Genomic DNA, 22,016 nt, shown 5'->3' on the forward strand with positions numbered 1-22,016 from the left:
ATTTGGTCGCCGTACAAATCACCGCTTCACGACACGAACGCACGTAAACGTCACGGCGGGAAAAATGACACAGGTCCTGCCTTGACGGGCGCTCGCGCCATACTAATCGATGTCGGCTTGCGCATTGTAATTTATACTGATATTCACATCAATATTTTGACAAAGTGGTTACTAATATTTAAACAATAACTGTAGAAATCAATTCTACAATGAATATACTTTATTTTGGGATACTTTTATTGCAGTTATTGCTGTGTTTTTAAACCAAAAACCACGATCAAAATGTGACGTTAATCTTCAAATTTGCCAAATTATTTTTAGATTTTACTCAATAATGGTAATGAAATTCAAGAATCTATTTCATTAATGGACTACAAAAATATATGTCCGATGATTACTATATATTTTTAAGCTTATTATATGAGCATAAATAATAGATACAGGACTTTGAAAATGAGTCTGCGGCAATTTTTCCGTAAAATGGTTGTGGGAGATGGGGCACTGTGAATTAAGCAAAAGAGTTTTAGTAAATCCGTTTCATTAATGGTCAACACCAAGGATTGACCTATCTTTCGCAGTTATTAAATAATATCTGGGTGTTGCTTAAGATAGTAATTCATGCTTCCAAAATCTTAGAAATTCGCACGAAAATGTAAAATGGCTCCTTAAAAAAAAAAACAAGTTTTATCGCAATGGACAAATTGGGGGTAGACTAATCTGTGGGGTAGACTTCTTGGCGGGAATCTGAAGTGTCATGTTGATGTTAGCGGCTTTGTTTTATTTCCTCAAATTCGTGTTTGGGCGACTATAATGCGTAATAATGGTGGATTATTAACCATTGAGTGTTCGTGAACGTGCATGAGTGTGGGAAAGTGAAGCAGAGCAGTGCATCGTGATTCTTCTGGTTCTCTCAAGTTGTCCATAGGAGGTCTCAGTAAAGCACCACAACTTTAGTGAGACCCAAAGGGTGGTGGGAAGGGGTATCATCTATCATCCTTCATATGCATATGCCTTCATATCATATCATTACTTGATTTACTTGATCTCATTTTGTAACTCGTATCACTTATACAGGGTGGAATTTTGTAATGCCACCTAGAGGGAAAGTACTCTTAATATTGTAGATAGAAAAAAAATCTCAAAGAAAACATTCCTTTATTTTTGAAAAGAAATAGAATTGCATTCAAAGATTTCCAAAAATGTGCTTGCCACACCCGGAAATCGAATGAACTAAAATCTGTTAAAAATTACATCCTGTATTTTTATTGCATCGATAGTTAGGGTTAAGTATAGGGTGTTTTTTTAGAGGTATAGAACTTTAAAATGAAATAAAGTATGTAAAAATATGTTAGATTGACATGGTATTGGTTTTGTTTTAAAGATGTTCTTATGCCATTTATGCTTCAAAATTATTTCGGAACAAAGGGCGCGACGGTTGGCTCAAATATAGTTAGCGTAATCGAGATGTCCAATTTTCAATTTCTTTTTCGAGCAACTGGGGCCATACATCGGCAATAACGCAACGATTGTTGGCATTGAATTCCGTAGTTTATCAGTAGTGGACTTCAGATATCCCCAGAGAAAATCAGGTGGCATTACAAAATTCCACCCTGTATACCCATTTACCTAACACCCTGTATACTTGAAAATGGCACAAATCAAGTCGACCTCGACGTGTATTGCCAACATCATCAAAAAAGAAGAAGAAGAAGAAATTGGGGGTAGTAAAATTCAGAGGATTGCTACACACACAAGGAGGCGGTGACGGATTTACCAGCAGGCTGGGCTGAAGCCTAAGGCGGCAAATTATATGGGGCGGCAGATTTAGTTCATAATTATTTTTTACATACACAAAGTAGGTACGTTATTTCGGATACGAATATATCAATGTTCGCCAGGCCAGTCAAACAAGATCCAACCTACGGGCGGCAAATCTATAAATCTGCCACTGCAAGGAGGCCTACCCGTAAAAGTAGGTGGATTAAGATATCTTCGTTTCATTAATATTTTATTATGTAGTACATAATATCGCACAGCGCACAACCTCGCCGACATTTTAAGTGGGTAAACTATAGACTACAAATAGAATACAAAGTCAAACACTTTTAATTTATTTATTTTATTTATTACAAAAATCAAGTAATTAATGTGACTTCTACATAACCAAATGTTGTTTGTGAAGTATATAAGTATGTATAGTAATGTACAACCGGTCGAGTTAACTGCGCACCTCGCTGGAATGCGACTCTCCCTCGAACTCACCCGAACACCTCCCCACGTTCGTCCCATACCAGAACTTCGAAGTGACGTCACGGCTGCGAGATGCGCAGTTAACTCGAATGGGTTGTAGGTCCTGTGTCCATTCCATTAATAAATAAACTAAGAAGGTCTCACTATGATTGTTCCCAACAATCACAAACATTTATTAGCTAAGTTTTCCATAGCAATTAACTGCTGACTGCTTCATTTTCTCTACAGCCTATTCATGTAATTTACCTAGTTTCACCGTTATAACCACCACGACTCCAAATCCGTTGTTTGTTTCTCAACTAATTGGATATAGTTATTCTCGTAATAAATTAGCTATGCCTAAGCTGTCATAAACTCGCAAGAGTTAGTGCATAATAAAATAATGAAGGTAGTCGTAGTTGCCGTAGTACTAACGAAGGTAAGTAGGTCTACGTCGTATTAGGTCGAATTGTTTTCTATTTTTATTAAATCAAATTCAAATGATAAAAATCTTTTGTTTTCTTATCAAGTTAATTCGTCTCTAGGATTTTTTTCTTATTAGGTTTGAGATTATTAAATTAGTTCTTTCTCTTAACGTAAAGATTAATACGTATTTTAAAACCTCCTTTTTTTCGTAGTCCATGTGTGTTAGCCAAGAGAGGTAAGTAATTCTGAGCCTACAAAATTATACTTTCTCGTTTTGCTTTATTTTATTTACGACGGAGATAAATTATCTACGATAGCTTTAACCGCCTGCCAGGTTTCACGGGCAGTTGACACTATTTGAGCTCCCGGCAGCAAAAATCCGTAAGGCCCATACGAGTCTCTGAGATCGACGTGATAGGAAAACTTGATTCCAGCACGTGCTTTTGCCCAATCATGCGCCATTCCGGAAGCAGGTTGCCGTATTTCAGAAGCTGTACCAATCTGAAATAAAAAATAAACGAGTAAGTATTTCATGGAAAACAAAAGTTTCAGCTGCGAGCTGCGGCGGCAAATTACTTAGACGAGTTTTAGCATGTTCATTGTACAAATCACATTTGATAGGGATGTGAAAGTATGTGTTTGTTACTCAATCACGCATCAATGGCCTAATGGATTTGTTTGGATATTTGGAGCGCGGATAGAATTATAAATTCCGAGTAAATAATTAAATAGCTAATTAGTCACAACCACTCTCGGCTTTAATCTGAATTCAATTTTAGGTTACACCTATACAGGCGCACTTAGGTAGGTAGGTAATGTAAAATATTAATGGGAAAATGTTCCATGAACGCGTAAATAGGCAGTTATGATTGTTGAATGATGTATTTATATTCGCATTGATTGGTTCTTAGACGCAGGCATTGCGTACTTTCTACTTTCCATTTGGAGAGAAATAGTGTAGTTAGTTATTTTTAGACCCTAACCTGGTATTTAGTGCCGTACAGGTCTGCCAGTGCGATGGTGGCCAGCTTGCCCATCTCCATGAGGACTCCGTCGTCGGCGAATGGCGCGTGCGCGTGCGTGCTCGGCACCAGCCAGGACTGAGAGTACGCATGCAGAGTAATGAATACCTGAAAGAAGAGTTATCGACGTGTATGTATGAAGATTTCTGCAAGTAAACCTATGTAGTCTGGATAGGTCAGTTTTAATTTATTGACAACAACATCTCATTACATCCGCTAACCACGAAAGTGATCTCGGGATCTTTTAGGTATTTTGAATTCTATTCCGTTGTTGGATAAAGGTTCCAATCTACACCAGTCTAGAACTTTTAAATCGAATGGTCATGAAGCCCTTTTAACCTAATGTTTTTTACCAATTTGATTTTGCGCTGCGTCTCTTTAGACTGTAAACCATCTTACTTTAACTTTGACAAGTGTAAAAAAATCTGTCAAATTCCATACAAAAAACACCGGTTAACGTTACAGTTACGGTCAAAATTAGATGGTGCAAATCAGCCTAAGATTGTGTAGCTAGGATGTAACTGATCACTTCCATTAAAATAATAAAAAGCTGTTACTTTACACGTCTAATAAAAATATTTTTTTCTGCTTTGCTGATAATAAAGTGCAATTTAAAATTATGAATCATAGGTGCTCACGTTGAAAGTGTAGTAGAAAATGTTTTGAAAGTGACTATGTAGGCAAACACCGTATTCCGTCACAATTTCCCGCGTTTGACGATCTACGATCGTCGTGCGGTCTACCTTTACGGGTTTGCGAGAATGATAAATTGCTATACTTGAAGGCAACAAAATAGAAACTACTTCTGATTTCTATCTATTGTAGCGCTGGTCTAGTGTATCTACTTGATGACACTAATGCCGCTAAAAGCATGTCGCTAATTAAAGCTTTGACTGTGGCTTTGACTTTGAGACAATGGGACTTTATTCCTTGTCTAACACCTAAATTAATAAATTCTACTATGGTACAATACAAAATAGCAATGCAGATAATAACACCATGAAATACAAGCTCGTCATGTCATTGGAAGAAAGAAAGAAAGTCGCATTAAAGTAGATCCTTTTGTTACGGGGACCAGACACAATAAAATTGATTTTTTGTTATTTTAAAGAGTTGAACTTTTGTTAGTCTGTTGTAGATAAGTATGTCTATTTTTAACAACGCTGACCTGACCCGCGACATACTTGTTTGCTGACTGGCAGAAAACATGAAGGTCTTCTTATTTATAATGCTTTTAATTCTGACTTCGATAAAAACTTTAACAAAAACTCTACTTCGTTTTGGTAAACCGCGCAGAGGGCGTATTGTAAATAAGTTTAATAAATTAAGGATAGTTATAAAATATGTTACTCTTCTTTTGTGTTTATAATTATTTGTAGTTTATTATCACAATACACTGGGCACAATAAACCACCAATTAATGCAATCTCACGTGCGTGCATCTCGAACAACCTAGAAGGTTAAACCACAAGTTAAACTTAGTGAACCCCACATTATGTAAGTAGCACTAATCTATACTAATATTATAAATGCGAAAGTAACTCTGTCTGTCTGTCTGTCTGTCTGTCTGTCTCGCTTTCACGCCTGAACCACTGAACCGATTTTGATGAAATTTGGCACAGAGATAGTTTGAGTCCCGGAAAAGGACATAGGATAGTTTTTATCCCGGTTTTTGAAACAGGGACGCGGGCGAAGCCGCGGGCTAGTAGGTACTAAAAGAAACATGCACCCGTATGGCTGTGGTTGAAGATTGCGATAAATTCTAATTCAGCGCACATCAGAAAGTTCTCAAAAAGTTTACGACTTAGACTACAAGCCAACGAATTCACTTAAACTGCATATACGATACGATAGGTATGCGAATTCTAAATCGTATAAGGTACTTCATACTTATTTAAAATCAGTGTCAATGTTAAGGAAGGACAACCACCCGCCTCGTGTGCTTGGGTCACCTTTAGTAATGTTATAAAATTACGCCTGGATCCCCTGGGTTGCTGACTTATTTTTCCTCGTACAAAGGACTTCGAGAAAAAATGAATACTTATGAATTTTTTTTACATGTTCCAAAACACTTTTTGCTATGTGTGGTTACGATCTGGAAAGACAATGCAGTGAAAAGGTGGGAACAAGAGGCTGTTGAATCCATTGCTTAATTTACGTTAATAACTGTTTAGCAGTTAAAAAGACTAGTACGCTCCCCACTTTCAAATGGCAGTAAGTATTGTAATCATTTCCTGCAAAGAAAACTGGTTCTGCAAGCTATAGAGATGTAATTATTATTTTCTAGAAAAGGAAACTGTGCCAGCCTATATTCTGAGCAGGCATTATCGTTACAAATTATTTAGCCTACAGGGAAACTTGTTTCAAGTTGATGAAGAGAAAATTTCAAGATAAACTTATAATTTTTCCCATTTGAGATTTTCCCCCAAACCAAATGAATAATTGAATTAAATGAAATAAATCCAATACTCGATATTATCGTTATCTTTTACATATAAGGTAGGTACGAGTATGTGTATAAATAAATATACCCTCTTATGTATCATCAACAATGTCCTTATCCTCATTCTCTATCAACCTCACGCCATTTACCGAGGTATTTATGTATTCAGAGAGGCTTATGTGAAGAAAAACTTACTGACTTGTTAAGATCCTTTCAATTTGGGAATTATTTGCAGATTCCAAATATTATAATATGTAACGTAAGATTAAGGTAGATGTGTTCATAAGTGCCACCAGTGGTCAAAATTGAATAAAATATTTTTGATTTTGATTTTGATTTTGATGTTGAAAGTTCTACCTTCAGCCCCTACCTTTATAAGGTCTCTGTGTTCCGCCAGGAACTCGGACACGGCGCGCGTTTCAGGCTCGCTGAAGGGGTGTGGGCCAGCGTAGTTATCCGCACAGGGGTCCCGCGAGGCATCCTTCTCGCCCCAGTGGTAGTCCCAGTTGCGGTCAGCGTCCACACCCACGCACTCTGTGCGGCCCCAGTTCCATGGAAACCTGGTAATTTATAGACAAAACATACATATAATTAGAAAATACACCTAAGTTAAAGAAAATGTGAAACATATTGGGAAAATTACCCTCTGCGGCCAAATGGTAGGTTATGCAAATGCTACAAATATTTCATAAAGTCTCACATAGAATTTTGTCTGTAAGCGAAGCACGCCACGTCATTTTGTACTTACTTAGTAATTGATATCAATCATAATCAACCTTTCTAAGCATTTAGTTTCATTAGTAAGTAATAGATCCTTAATTACATTTTAATTGATGGAATTTGACACCAATTTGGTGTAAAATGTTTTATAATTTAAATTAACTGTATAAACCTTGTTTGCACTTTCACAGGAAACACGTGTATTGTATACTTTGGTCAAATAAGAAGATAACAGTGAAACTAGTTTACCGAGGACAGTTAAACATGTGAACGCTTTTACTTGACCTTCAGGGTCACAATAACTTTGAGTGGTTTAGGTTTTTGTTTGATATGAGGTCAGGAAATGGCAAATACAGGCTTGAGATATTCGAAGACTTCGGGAGAAATCTAAAAATGGTTGGTTTTTCCGTGATACGCTGGCTCAGTTCTCAAGCCTAACATCCTCTTACGTTGTCGCGTGCAACGGAGGTATTGACTGCGAGTCTAGTTTTCTCTTCCAGTTACAAGTATTTAATTATCTACTGTATCACTTACTAGTAGTGCTTTGAATCGACCGCAGTGTACCGATCCTTATGCATTCACGGAGGTTGGTTCATACAACATGCACACTAAGTTCATGGTTATAGATGGTGTTAGTTTACATCTTTATAGTAGTACCTAATCAGCTCTTACACACAAACAGTCAAAAGCACAGGCAATTAGTTTAATAAGCTTCTTCGTTGTTTAGGGGTAAAAAATTAAGAAAACTGCAAAAGGTTACCGTGGTATAGTGGCTCACTCACCAGCCTACATAGTAGTCGTCGGAGTGATCGGGCAGTCGCGAACGCGTCTTCCTCCATAAGCGGTCGTGTGTGTGCGTATGCTCATAGCCGTCTGGGTTCAACACAGGCATGATGTAGAAGTCTGCCTGCTTCAGAACCTCGTACTCGGCCCCTGCGGAATGTTGGGTTTTCTTCAAACAAGCCTTATAGTAGGGCTGTATTTTATTGTTGATGTTAGGTGACAATGATAAAATCCACGGACAATTATACCAGTAATGATATTCTTCCCTTATCCTTAGATATTTTTAGTTCTTCCCTGATGTTCGATTTCGTAAAACACTCATGTATAATAGCTATCATGAGCTATAGAAGGTTTTAGAGAGGCTGAGTAAGATATGATATTGATACCTAACGCTGCTGGTGAAATGGACGAGGTATCAACTGATCGCTATAGTTAGATTCTGTTTTTATGATTAAATATTACTAGCTATGCCCGGAACTTTGTAAGCGTGAAATCCGTATGAATAATTTTTCCCGTTTTCCCAACATTTTTCATTGATAAAATCTGCTCCTATTGGTTGTCCAATCCAACAGAAAAATATTTTTTCAAACCGGACCATTAAGTTTCTGAGATTAGCTCTAGAAAATATTAGTATTAGACCAAAAGCTGTAAATTGTAAAACTACCCACCTAAACCCTTTTCACCCTCGATGAGTGCATGTAAAATCCAGGTGGCGACAGCGGGAGCAATCCACTCTCGCGCATGCGTCCCGCCATCCAGCCACACCGCAGGCTTCATGCGCGAACGCAGCTTCCATTTCTTCTTGTAATCTTTGTTGTTGGAGTCTTTAGTATAGCTGTCATTACTAGGTAACGATATCTTAAAAATAAAAAACATTTTAATTATTTCGCCGTCCGTAAGCTTGATGAGGAAAACGGAAAGAAGAAAGTCAATATTAATTATTGTAATCGTTGCCTACTTAATTAATTGTATCTCTTAAAGAATCGGCCGTTTGGTAGTGGTTCAGAACGGAATACTATGCCGAGAAGTCCCGGGTTCGATTCCCGGTCGGTCAGAAATTGAAATGATGAATTTTAGTTTCTGTGACGGGTCTGGGTGTTTACTATGTATAATATGTATGTATTTACAAAAAAAAATGTATTTAAGTAGGTATGTTTATATCCGTTGTCTAGTACCCATAGTACAAGCTTTGCTTAGTTTGGGACTAGCAGCGCAGTGTGAAATGTCCAAGGATATTTATTTATTTATTTATTTATTTAGAATACATTATGATAAATTATCTTTGATTATATTTTAATTACCTTTACAGCCACTAATGGTAGACCTTCTGAAGATCGACCCAAAGGTACTAATTCGACTAAATCGGCATGGGAATGTTGCAGATATTCCAAATAGCGAAGAATGTCTGCGTAACGGTGGTACCTCCTCCAGGTCATCGGGTGGCCACGCAGTTGCTCTAATTCCAATCTTTGCTTCTTTGACAACCGTGGGTTCTCATACGTTATGGCTTTCTATAAGTAACAATATATTGTAAATAGAATCAGGACACTTTCTCAAACAAAACAGTAGCTCATTGAGAATAAGTTATAGGCGATTCAAGCAGATTCCCGCGCATCTTATCAAATAAATTCTATAGAAGGCACATTGCTCATATCTTCATTTACTCTGTGAAAGTGTTAGTACCTAATGTTATACGTTTACTTTCTTACCTGTAAGTCCCATATGACAACATCAAAATCAATTTTAGAACTTTTCAAGTGGTCTTTAACATCACTTAGCAAATCTGGGGGGACTAGCAGGTCTGTGGAACCATTGAGTGATGGCGAGGTCCACCACATCAACCCTGAGCCTTGAGCCTCTTCTTGTAGGTCCAACAGTTCATTGACTTTCCACTGCAGGTCAGGATATGTTCTCAGCAACTGGTACCCTTTATAGTTCTTCTTTAGGGACTTTTTGTTTGTTTTCTTTGCTGAAAATATTTTGTGACCTCAAAGCAGTGTTTCAAATTTACATCTTTTATTAAGCTACATTATAAGTTAAAATAATGACTTGGTCATGAAACAGTCATTTACTTAACGTGATTTCAGAAAACGTAAAGTTCAACATAAGTTCATACATTCTACTTTCCAATTAGTGTATAATATATGGAATTCATAAATGTAAGTAAGTAATATGGAAATGTAAACTCACAGAAATACAATTTAAAAAATTTAAGTTATACGTTTTTCAAAATGAAATACTTACTTATTCCACTGGTTATGATACCATCGCTCTCCTCTGAATCGAGTAGACTTTGAAACCAGTTGCTCGTCGCCGCCGTCAGAGGAGCCACTGTGGTGGTGGTGGTCGAGGTGGTCACCTTCGGCTCCGTGTCCTCGAACCACCCGCCTGCACCGAACCAGTTGCTTTTTGATATCCAGTTATAAATCCGGGAGAAAAATCCTGTAAAACGTTTCGTGCTAAGTTACATGCCGTACTTTTATTTATTTTATTTATTATTACATATAAGTATTTAGCCGTTACATCTTTAATTTAAATAGTGTCTTAAATCCTCTTGAGGTTTGTCCAGACACTATTGTTCTCTATACAAATAAAATAAACGTTTTAGTATAGGTAAGCATTCACAACTTTAAGAAATATATGTTATAGTCAAACCTCGAAGTTCCGGCACTCCTAGGTTTGACTAGTCAATCCTCAGGTCTGACTAGAAGTCTTAGTCAAAGCCCAAACATTTCGGCCTTTGACTAAATAATGTTAGTCAAACCTAGGAGTAACTAATTTGGTCAGGCAAAGGACGAAACTCAATTTAATGAAATCGGGGTTTGACTAGTCAAACCTCAATTAAGACTTTAAACTAAACTATACTTAATTCTGATCTCGAACTTATTGCATAGGCGTTACGATGGTCGGTTTTCACGCGCACGCGCAGCTATCTCTTTAGGTGAAGGTACGAGTAACTAAACTTATACAGTACTGAGGTTGGTTGTCAGTGTTTCTAGATCGATCTTGATTAATTACTAATTTTTAGGGTTCTGTTACCTTAAAGGATAAAGAGTTTAGACCCTATTATTATGACTTCGCTAAATGTTGTATGTCACCAGGCTCGTATCTCATGAATCATTCACTTAAAAAATAAATAATTTAATAAAATACTTAAATATTTAAGGCTTTTAAGGGGGGCTCCCATACAGCAAACGTGACTTGTTGCAGTTTTTTACTTGATATTAATTAAAACGTAAACAGGTGAACCCTTGAAATATTCACATAATTTAAGTTGCATTTTAACCAAAATAAATCCTAAAATTAAAATAAAATAAATATTTAAGGGGGCTCTTATATAACAAAAGAGTCGCACGGAACCCTTCGTGAGCGAATCCGACTCACACATGGCTGGTTTTCTATTTGCCGTCTACTTTTGACCGAGTCTGTCAGTCGTTTCTAGGATTGACTAGGCAAAGCCCGAAACAGATTATTTTAGTTTCGACGTTTGACTGAACCGTTTAGGCACTTCTAGGTTTGACTTAGTCAAAGGCCGAAATAAGAATTTACTTCGGGGTTTGCCTGAAGGCCTTGGTCAAACCTAGGATAGACCAGTCATTCCGCGAAGAGACTGCATATCGACCTTTGACTTTGACATATTAGACATACAAAACATTATTTTAGCTAAAGCCTGGTCCGTGAGCATTGGACGGGATTCTACGTGCTCACGGACCAGGCTTTAGTGCGCACTACGATGACGAAAGACTGGACATATAAATAAATAAATATAAATACACACACTTAGTATAAAGCTCGTTCGTCTAGATGTCGAGTTCGCGCTAAAGGCACGTAACTATTTTTTAATCTAAAGTTCTGACTCGTACAAACAAAAGTTTGTATGTCTACCTAGGTTGTGGTTAGCCACAGATTCAAATTTTCTACAAGAACGTTAGTCATTATTTTTTACAGTCACGCTTTTAAAAAGTTTCTCGTAACATCATCTTTTCAAATTAATAAAATACATGGTCTCGTATAAATTAGAGGTTAATTTATATATCAATATAGAATCATTTTAGAAATATTAATTTCCATATAATCTCTATCATAAATTCAAAATTTAGAAGTTCTACACTGCGTTGTGACTGACACACATACATTGAACAAAACCTGTTAAAATATAACTGAGGTTTAATGTGTGACAATAAACTTATTAACCGTGCATTCTATGTACAGATTTGTGGTAGAGTCTCTAGGTTTATGAACCTAATAAAGTGGTAGAGAGCACGACGTTAATATGAGTCATATCAATGGGTAAAGACAAGTCATATTGCGGTGTCGAGGCATAAATTTCCCGCCTTTAAATCAGCTATTGTGTCTAATGAGTGTCGGTTAATAGAAAACTGTCCCCATTCCCATAATGTAGAGTATGATTTTATGCAATAGAACGTAATTACGTTCTATTACATAAAATATTAATACTCTTACTCTACCAGTATGTTTCCGGCTTTTCTATCTACTGTTAGGTCATATTTATATGAATACAATAACTGTTGTTATTTTAGTAATTTTAAATTGATTGTAACAATGAAGTGCTTGGAATGGAATACTGCTGCCACCTCTGGGACGGCTCTGCCAAGAAATATTTGGCTGCTTTGGATTCGGTGGAAAGGCGTGCCAGGAGACTAATCGACAGCCCGACCCTTGTTGAAGCGTCGCTCCAGGAACTTGACCACCGCCGTAAAGTTGCTTCTCTAACGGTTTTCTACAGGCTACACTTCGGAGAATGTGCGAAGGAATTATACAACTTAATTCCACCAGCCCCTCCATCACCGGGGAACCAGACGCAGGCTAGCGTACCATCCCTACATTGTCGACATTCCACCAGCTCGCACTAAGCGTTTCGACGACTCCTTTATAATGCGAACAGCTAGGGACTGGAATTCGCTGCCTGCTGCTGTATTTCCTGAACACTATAATCCGGGCGTTTTCAAGGCGAGAGTGAATAGGCACTTACAGGGCAGATATGTACCATCCTAGACTGCATCTCACTTAACACCAGGTGTGATTGCGGTCAAATACCTGCCTTGTCTAGCATAAAAAAAAAAAAGTTGGTTTGCAACAATTATGATTTCAATAACTACCGGTAATTTTATTAATATTTATTGTCGATTTTAATGGTAAAATATAATACTTATACTTATTTTAGAAATATTTTATTATAATTATACAATTTTTTTTAGTTTTCAATTGATTTCCGTTACGAGTTGTTGTGGGGGTGATTGAGCGTGGCATTCGATAGCAGGGCTATTAGTCAGTCTGACCACGGTAATAATATCATACAGTATTGTAACTTCATATAAACCGACGAAACGCGAGTTTTCCTTCGAATTTCAAATCACGGGACGTGGTCGAGATCCAAAAGTTAGGGGTGTCGCGAATGTGCCGAACGGACGTCGATGGCCTAGTGTTGAAAATTGTTAGAATAAATGGAACGCAACCATTTTATATTGTGTATGTTGGCAATACGGAAATCCGTTTAGTTTTTCATGTTGACACTATTGTTACTGCCATTTTGAACTCTGTGATTTGCGTGCGCTCTAAACCGAATAGAAAGTTATATTCCTCAATATTTCTTTTATTTACCACAAAAGCTACAATTCCTTCATGGTAGCAGAGCGTAGTTGTGGTAAATCTGGAAGAAATCAGAAAATCTTCAATCAGTCGGTGAAATTCCAATTGAAGTCCGAATTGAGGTTATGTACAACAACGTGTTTGCAGAAAAACGCTTGCTTGCTTGCTTAATCTGGTGAAAACGCGTCAGGATGAGTGCAAATATGTTCAGTCTCGAAAAGCTGATCGGGCGAGAGAACTTTGCCACCTGGAAATTCAGCATGAAAACATATTTAGAGCACGAGGATTTGTGGTGCTGTGTGGAACCGCCTGATAACAAACCTGTTGATGCTGCCAAGGATGTCAAGGCGAAGGCCAAGCTAATTTTGCTACTGGATCCCCAGAATTATGTCCATGTTCAGGAATGCTCAACGGCAAAACAGGTGTGGGATAGCTTACAGAGAGCTTTTGATGACAATGGCCTTACAAGAAGAGTTGGTTTGCTTAAAGACTTGATAAACACCACTTTAGAATCGAGTAACAGTGTTGAAGCCTATGTCAGTAAGATAATGACCACAGCGCACAAACTGCGGAACATAGGATTTGATGTGAACGATGAGTGGCTCGGAACCCTAATGTTGGCTGGACTGCCTGATGAATATAAGCCCATGATCATGGGGCTGGAGAGTTCTGGTATAGTAATTAGTGCTGACACGGTGAAATCCAAACTTATTCAGGAAATAAAAATATCAACATCTACTGCATTCTATACAAACTCCAAGAAAACGAAGAGCAAAGAGCAGCCACCTAAATCAAAAGGACCGAGATGTTTTAATTGCAACAAACAAGGACATTTTGCAAAGTTTTGTAAGCAGCCAAAGAAACCATCAACTACAAGTAGTAAAGGAGAAACTTCTAGTTTTGTTGCAGCTTTTTCAGCTACCATTGGTGACAACAGTGATAAATGGTTGATTGACTCCGGTGCATCCATGCACATGACAAGTAGAGAAGACTGGATGTACAATGTCACCGAGCCGTCAGTGAAACACATTACAGTTGCCAACAGGGAACCATTGGCTGTCAAGGGAGTTGGTTGTGTAGATATTCAAGTAAATAAGGAACATAAAATTCAGGTAAAAAATGTTTTATTTGTTCCTGGACTAGCTGCTAATCTTCTCTCAGTTAGCACTATAGTGAAAGGAGGATTTAATGTTACATTTGATAACAGAGGATGTTTTATTAGAAACATCAAAGGAGACATCATATGTACTGCAACATTAAATAACAACTTGTATATCATGGACACTAGCAGAGAAATGGCTCACTTATCATCTAGTGACATAAACTGTAATAATGTTTACTTATGGCATTTACGTATGGGCCATCTGAATGTTACAGATGTGAAGAAGCTGCCTGGTTGTGCTGAGGGTGTGACTCTGACTCAGAATGTAAGTAATGTCACCTGTACCCACTGTCTGGAAGGGAAACAAGCCAGACTGCCGTTCAAAAATGTTGGTTCCAGAGCAACAAGACCACTGGAACTAATACATTCTGATTTGTGCGGCCCGATGGAGAACATATCATATGGAGGTATGAAATACTTTATCACTTTCATCGATGACTTTACCCGAAAGGTCCATTTGTACTTCCTCAAAGATAAAATGAATGTTCTGGACACCTTTAAGGATTTCAAGTCAAAGGTAGAGAATGAATTGGACCACAAAATCAAAATTATACGCACAGATAATGGCAAAGAATATTGTAATCATAATTTTGAGAAGTTTTTGCCTAATCATGGTATTGTTCACCAGACGTCCACTCCCTACACGCCTCAGCACAACGGCCTCGCTGAACGGATGAACCGAACCTTGGTTGAGCGAGCGAGGTGCATGCTATTTTATGCTGGTTTGGAAAAGAACTTGTGGGCTGAAGCTGTGGCAACTGCAGCATATGTTGTCAACCGGTCACCAACAAAGGCACTAAAAGGTAAAACTCCTTTTGAAATTTGGAAAGGACGGAAACCCAACTTGTCACACATGAAGATATTTGGCTCTGTTGCTATGGTCTATGTTCCAAAAGAAAAACGCCAAAAGTGGGACAAGAAATCATCAAGGATGATACTAGTTGGCTATTGTGAAAACTCGAAGGGTTACCGATTGTTTGACCCTGAAACAAAGAAAATAGTAAAAAGTAGAGATGTCACTTTTATAGAAACTTTGAATACACATGCAAATCTCCCTGTTGATTGTGATACAGTGGAAAGTGAGAGCAGCAAAGACAGTTCTGATCCCGAAATACTCACTCCGGAGCCCAATGACTCGGATGTCCATGAAGACTCAAGTGAGTATGAAACTGATGTTGGAGATTCTGATGAAACTTATCATCCACCGTGTTCAGTGAGACGGCAGCAGGATGTTAACAGCAACATCACAGTAAGATCATTGCGGTCTCAGAGGCAAAGGAATGAAGAGAGTGACAAAAATAGTTATTTGTGTTTGTACACTGACTCATCTGATCCACAGACTGTAGAAGAGGCTCTGTCATCACCTCAAGCCACAGAATGGAAGAAGGCGATGGATAAAGAATACAATTCTTTAATGAAAAATGAAACCTGGAGTTTGACAGACCTTCCACCGGGAAAAAAGGCTCTACCCTATAAGTGGGTATTCAAAACGAAAACTGACCAGAGTGGAAATATCACCAGTTACAAGGCTAGGCTTGTAATAAAAGGCTATGCTCAGAGAAATGGATTAGACTATGAAGAAACATACTCACCAGTTGTCAGGTACACCACTATTCGCTACTTATTTGCATTGGCAGCTAAATATAATCTGGAAATAGATCAAATGGATGCTGTATCAGCCTTTTTGCAAGGAGAGATAGATAAAACTATCTATATGGAGCAACCAGAACAGTATAAACAGGGATCTCAGGTATGCATTCTACATAAATCGATATATGGGCTAAAACAGGCCAGTAGGCTTTGGAATGTCAAACTTAACAAAGTCCTACATGAGTTGGGAATGCAACAATCGAAAACAGATCCATGTGTTTATTTCAATATAAAACAGAACACATTTATAGCTGTCTGGGTTGATGATCTAATTTTATTTACTGCTCAAGAGTCTACAAAGATGTTATTTAAGGAAAAATTAGAAGAACACTTGGAAATGAAAGATCTAGGCCCAGCTAGCCAGTGCTTGGGCATGCACATCACTAGGTGTGGAAGTGATGTTGTATTAGATCAGAAGAAATATATTAAAGAAATGTTAGCAAGATTCAGAATGTCGGACTGCAAACCTGTGAAAACCCCTATTGAAGTTGGTATGAAATTTAATGAAAATGAAGAACAAGAAGCATTGTTAAACTGTCCATATCAACAAGCTATTGGTTCATTGCTTTATCTGGCTCAGGTTACCCGGCCTGATATATCATTTGCAGTTAACACACTGAGCAGATTCAACAACAATCCCAAGGTTACGCATTGGACTGCAGTGAAGAGAATATTTCGATATCTACAGGGCACAAAAGATTTGAAATTGATTTACACCAAAGATGGTAATGAGAAAATCACAGGATATTGTGATGCAGATTGGGCAGGAGATGTGTGCGACCGAAAATCGTGCACAGGTTACATTTTTATGTTACAGGGTGGCGCCATCTCTTGGCGGTCACATAAACAGCAGACTGTTGCCTTGTCGACAGCCGAGGCCGAGTACATGTCGATGTCCTCCGCGACGCAGGAAGCGTTGTGGCTGCAGCAGCTGCACGGCGAGCTCGGCCAGCCGCCGCACAGCCCGCTCATCATCTTCAGTGACAACCAGAGTGCGATCAAGTTATCTATGAATGACTGTTACTTACCTAGGTCTAAGCATATAGACATTCGTTATCATTTTCTGAAGGATCATGTTAATAATTTAAATGTTAAATTTTGTTATGTTAAAGGTGAAGACATGATTGCTGATAATTTAACTAAGGGTACTACTGCTGATAAGCATTTGTATTGTGTAACTAAAATAGGGTTACGTTCCAGGGGAGGGTGTTAGAATAAATGGAACGCAACCATTTTATATTGTGTATGTTGGCAATACGGAAATCCGTTTAGTTTTTCATGTTGACACTATTGTTACTGCCATTTTGAACTCTGTGATTTGCGTGCGCTCTAAACCGAATAGAAAGTTATATTCCTCAATATTTCTTTTATTTACCACAAAAGCTACAATTCCTTCAAAAATGACTAAGGTGATTGAATTTGACTGACCGTCTTAAACGATCAAATTTGTCAAAAACTAGTCATTAACTATCAGAAATGGTCATTTTCAGTCAGTTTGATTTGAAATGAAAATTATATTGTATAAAACCAGCTTTGGCCCACGACTTCGCCAGCCTGAAATTAAAGTAACAGGTCATTAAGTACTCATTATGATTAGTAGCTTCAAAAAATATTTTAGTATATTTTTTTAAATTAAATCTACTAATCACAAAACAACACGAATTTTTATCCTATTCCATTCACAAAGTATTTTGTTTGTCTAAATAAAAAAAAAATTACAATCACAAAACTAGATAGAAATTCTAAGTAGACAGATGTAATTAGAATGTGTACTGTAGGTGAGCAGCCCTATCGCATGTTGTCATACCGTGACGTACCGCGGGGCTGTTGACATTTATTTCAAAAATATGGCCGAGTTGGAATACTGTATAGATAGTATTACCGTGGTCTGACTCAGTCTTGATTGAGCCACAGAATAATAATAAGTACTACGTACAGAAGTTTTACTTCGCGAAGGTATTTAAAAAAATGTATGCTCAATGTCATTAAAACAATATGGTGTAATTTAGCCTGTCTTAAGAGTCAAGCACCATTTTGTTGACAAACGTCAGTGATCGGCACTGCACCGAAGCTATAGGGCTGACTTCGGTAAAATGATGTGACGTGAGGTGCCAAACTGCGGAAAATGGCGAAGGAAATACATGATTTAGAATGAATTATCATGAATAATATTAACTACTTATTTACCTCTCAGTGTCTTGAGGCAACTTAAAAAAGTACATTGTGTGTTTTTATTATTATTTAGTCAGTTAAATACTGCACAGTATTTAGTACACCATTTTCTTTATTTTCTTCCATCATACACAAGAATACGCGTGCGTGAGTCAATGTTCGCTCGTATGTGAAGCCTTGTCGAATAGTATCCTGTAGGTGGGCCATCGTGCGTGTTTTGTTTTCGATGTAAACTCGCGGAGATGAACAGGCCTGATTGAGCACTGAGCGGAGTGACACTTAAGGACGAAATATTAATGTTGTAAAAATGGTGTGTGAAATATACTGTGAAAGTGCTGGAAAATTATACCAATTTCCACTGACCTGACCCAATACTACTTTAATCTACTCGTATCAAAATAAAATTACAATGCTAAACTCAAGTATTAAATTCTTTACATATGTACATTCTGTTGAGTTTCACTTATTTTTTTTAAAGATTATTAGCCATTTGTTATTTCACAAATTTTTAATCACTGGTTTCATATAATAAACATAACAATACAGTTACATATTATTATACATATACCATAATTGCTGCTTTTCAATCTTTCATCATCATCATTTCAACCATAGAGAGAACGTCCACTGCTGAACATAGGCCTCCTTCAATGACTTCCACATCGCACGGTTGGTAACGGGCAGCGGCCTGCATCCAGCGCCTTCCTGCTACCTTTATCAGGTCGTCGGTCCACCTTGTGGGTGGACGTCCCACACTGTGTTTTCCGGTACGTGGCCTCCACTCCAGAACCTTGCTGCCCCATCGGCCGTCAGTTCTGCGTACTATGTGCCATGCCCATTTCCACTTCAGCTTGCTAATCCGTCGGGCTGTCAGTGACTTTAGTTCGTTTACGGATCTCCTCATTTCTGATTTGATCTCGTAAAGAAACACCGAGCATAGCCCTTTCCATAGCACGTTGTGCAACTTTGAGCTTCTTTATGAGGCCTATGATGAGAGGCTACGTTTCGGAGCCGTACCTATGTCATCACTGGTAACACACACTGATTAATAAAGACTTTCGTCTTGAGGCATTGAGGTATTTTGGACGAAAAGATGCTATGTAGCTTCCCGAACGCTGCCCAGCCGAGTTGGATTCGACGATTGACCTCTTTCACGAAATTGGACCTATCTAGTTGAATCGTTTGCCCAAGGTAGACATACTTGTCAACAATCTTAAGAATCGAGCTCCAAACCGCCAGAACGCCAAGCATAGTGGCAAGTTATACCTACTCCTCAGTCTTCTGTATAACCTGCCGCAGCGTATGGATGTATCGCATTAATTGTAATGTGTGAGTAGTTAACAAAACTTGTAAACATGCGCCATAGAAAAATCAAATACCTACTAATCAAACATCAACTTCTTTGCTATTGTATGTACAAGTACAATATTATTGATTTATTGCACAAATAAAAATTGCATTAATAGTCGGTCCGTTTGGTGTAGTCATAGTCATAGTCATATATGTATGTTTAGAACGGACTGCTATGGTTCGATTCCCGGCCGGGCAGAAATTGAAATGATGAATTTTAATTTATGTGTCGGGTCTGGGTGTTTTCTATGTACTCGTATAATAATATATGTATTTACAAAAAAAAAGTATTTAAGTAAGTATGTTTATATATCCGTTGTCTAGTAGGTACCCATAGTACAAGCTTTGCTTAGTAGCTTTGCACCTACATGCGGCATGCCAATTACATATATTGTCTTCACCAAACACGTATAATCATAATTAGTGCTCCAGTTACTATGGTTGTCGCCATGGTGTACTCATGTCGTGTCTAATGGTCTTGAACTAGCAGTATTTTCATTGGCAAAGTCTCAGGTGCAGTTAATAAGTTAGAGAATTCAACAACTGATATTAAGTAGGTAAGAGTAGGCGCACACCGTTGATTTTTAGTTGGCCGATACTTGTGCCCGATTTTAATTTGTATGAAGAATCGGCCAAATCGAATCGGCGTAGTGTGCGCACTCCCATACATGCCCATACTGATCAACTGCCCGACTAAACTATCGGCCGACGAAAAATCAACGGTGTGCGCCTACTCTAAGTATTCTTTGTTTTTTTTTAACCGGGATTGCAAGGGTTTGACCTCAATCTCAACTGATGTAATTTAATCAGGTTATAATAAGAAAAGACCATTAATGTTGGAAGAATATTTTAAACAGCACGTCGAATTAAAAAGCACGTCACTATGTTTGTGGTTTACTTATGTCGTCGCGTTAGTTTTTATGATGGGGTGAAAATCCTATTCGCGTCTTGTTGCCAACTAATCATTACTTGACTTTGGAATACTTATTATCTTATTTATTAGACATAGTTAAATATAGTTTATATAGTTAGACCTATTACTCATCATTATTACATCCGTAAAGCAAAAAAGCACCTACCTAAAAACCAACCTGAATTCACTGGTTTTTTCGGTGTTTTTTTTAATTTATTCTCTTGAAAAAATGTAGAGAGCCATCCTGGATTTTTAGGAGAACAAGTAGTCGTCTTTTTATTAGGTGCCTTTGTGGGTTTTGCTGTTTTTCGTATAGGTCTTGTTGTCGGTTTTCGCGTGGTCGACTGACGCCGCGGCGGCTGCGGGCGGCGCGTCGGTCGCTGGCTGGAGGGCGGGCGGCGCGTCGTGGGCCGGCTCGCAGGCGGGCGGCGCACCGGCTGCGGTTTCCTAGTGGTCGATCTCGTCGCTTGCTCCACATTTTCAGCATCTAGCCACAAATAATCTCCACCGATACTTAGAACAGGTCGCTGAGAACCTTTCGTCACTGAATTGCTATTTACTAACGGTCTTCTGGTCACAATAAAGTTTGTATGACTCTCTATATTAATGTTTGTGGTTTTGATAATTTTTTTCTTGCCATCCTCATGAGGACTTTTCACTGTGACGTTCACTTTGGGTCCCTTGCCCCTTATGATAACTTTGGCACTAGGTTTAGAGGTGGTGGGTCGCGGGGAAGTGGTGGTTTCGAAGGATTCCTCGTACTCGTCCCAGAGGGAGAAGGGGTCGAGGGGTTCGGAGTCGGATATGTCAGCGGAGTGTCGCGGCGGGCGGCGCGCGGCGGCCGCGCACGCCAGCAGCGCGAGCAGCGCCAGGCGACGCGCCATGTGGCGAGCGTGTGCGCATGGCGAGGTGCGCGCGCACTGTCCGCGCGGCGCGCGCCTGCCCGTGCCCCGGCCACCTTCCCTGCCACTGTCATTACGCGATGTCGCTTTCGATGCGCCCGCAGCCACTAGGTCAGCCCGCCCGTTCCGCCACCGCACCTTACCTAGCTAACCCGTACTCTCTTTTATTTACTTACTAACCTAGTGCAGTTTCCTTGTGTGAATGTTAAATTTTTAAACCGTGAGAGTCGAAATTGCAAATCATGAATTGCAAAAATTCGTGTGACATTGGAATTCTTTTGTTATAGAAATAAACTGTGAACGTTGCATTTGGAGAAGGTAGAGCGGAAGAAGGAACACCTCTCTTAAGTTTCGTCGCCGGCCCCACGGAAATTAAGATATAATATTATGTATATAAAAAAATAAGTAAAAAAAATGCATTTTCCCATGGCAATATAATTATTTAATTATAATAAATCAGGTTCAAACGATAAAGTGTGAAATTAGAGCAAGTGAAGTCGCACGGTTCTCTACTCAATGAATAGCAGAGGACCGCCGATCGTGTGCGTGAACACAGAAATATCACCTCGCTAAAATAACAAGCACGGCATGTCACTTGAGAGTTGAGACATATCATTGCCTCGTTTGACTATTA

The 22,016-nt window shown here is 38.6% G+C and overlaps 1 protein-coding gene across 1 annotated transcript; it reads right to left on the minus strand.

Annotated features, from left to right (window-relative positions):
* Nucleotides 1-2,098: 2,098 nt before the first annotated feature.
* LOC135071818 (carboxypeptidase A2-like) lies at nucleotides 2,099-21,364 on the minus strand. Its single transcript, XM_063965645.1, has 9 exons — nucleotides 20,647-21,364; nucleotides 9,868-10,065; nucleotides 9,333-9,592; nucleotides 8,925-9,134; nucleotides 8,292-8,481; nucleotides 7,623-7,773; nucleotides 6,491-6,680; nucleotides 3,639-3,785; nucleotides 2,099-3,156 (listed from the first exon to the last, which is right to left on the minus strand). Exons 1-9 carry the CDS (start codon nucleotides 21,362-21,364, stop codon nucleotides 2,944-2,946), a joined length of 2,277 nt encoding a protein of 758 aa, XP_063821715.1. The 3' UTR covers nucleotides 2,099-2,943.
* Nucleotides 21,365-22,016: the final 652 nt, after the last annotated feature.

Source organism: Ostrinia nubilalis, chromosome 5 (genome assembly GCF_963855985.1).
Source record: "Ostrinia nubilalis chromosome 5, ilOstNubi1.1, whole genome shotgun sequence".
In the NCBI taxonomy this organism is placed as follows: Eukaryota; Metazoa; Arthropoda; class Insecta; order Lepidoptera; family Crambidae; genus Ostrinia; species Ostrinia nubilalis.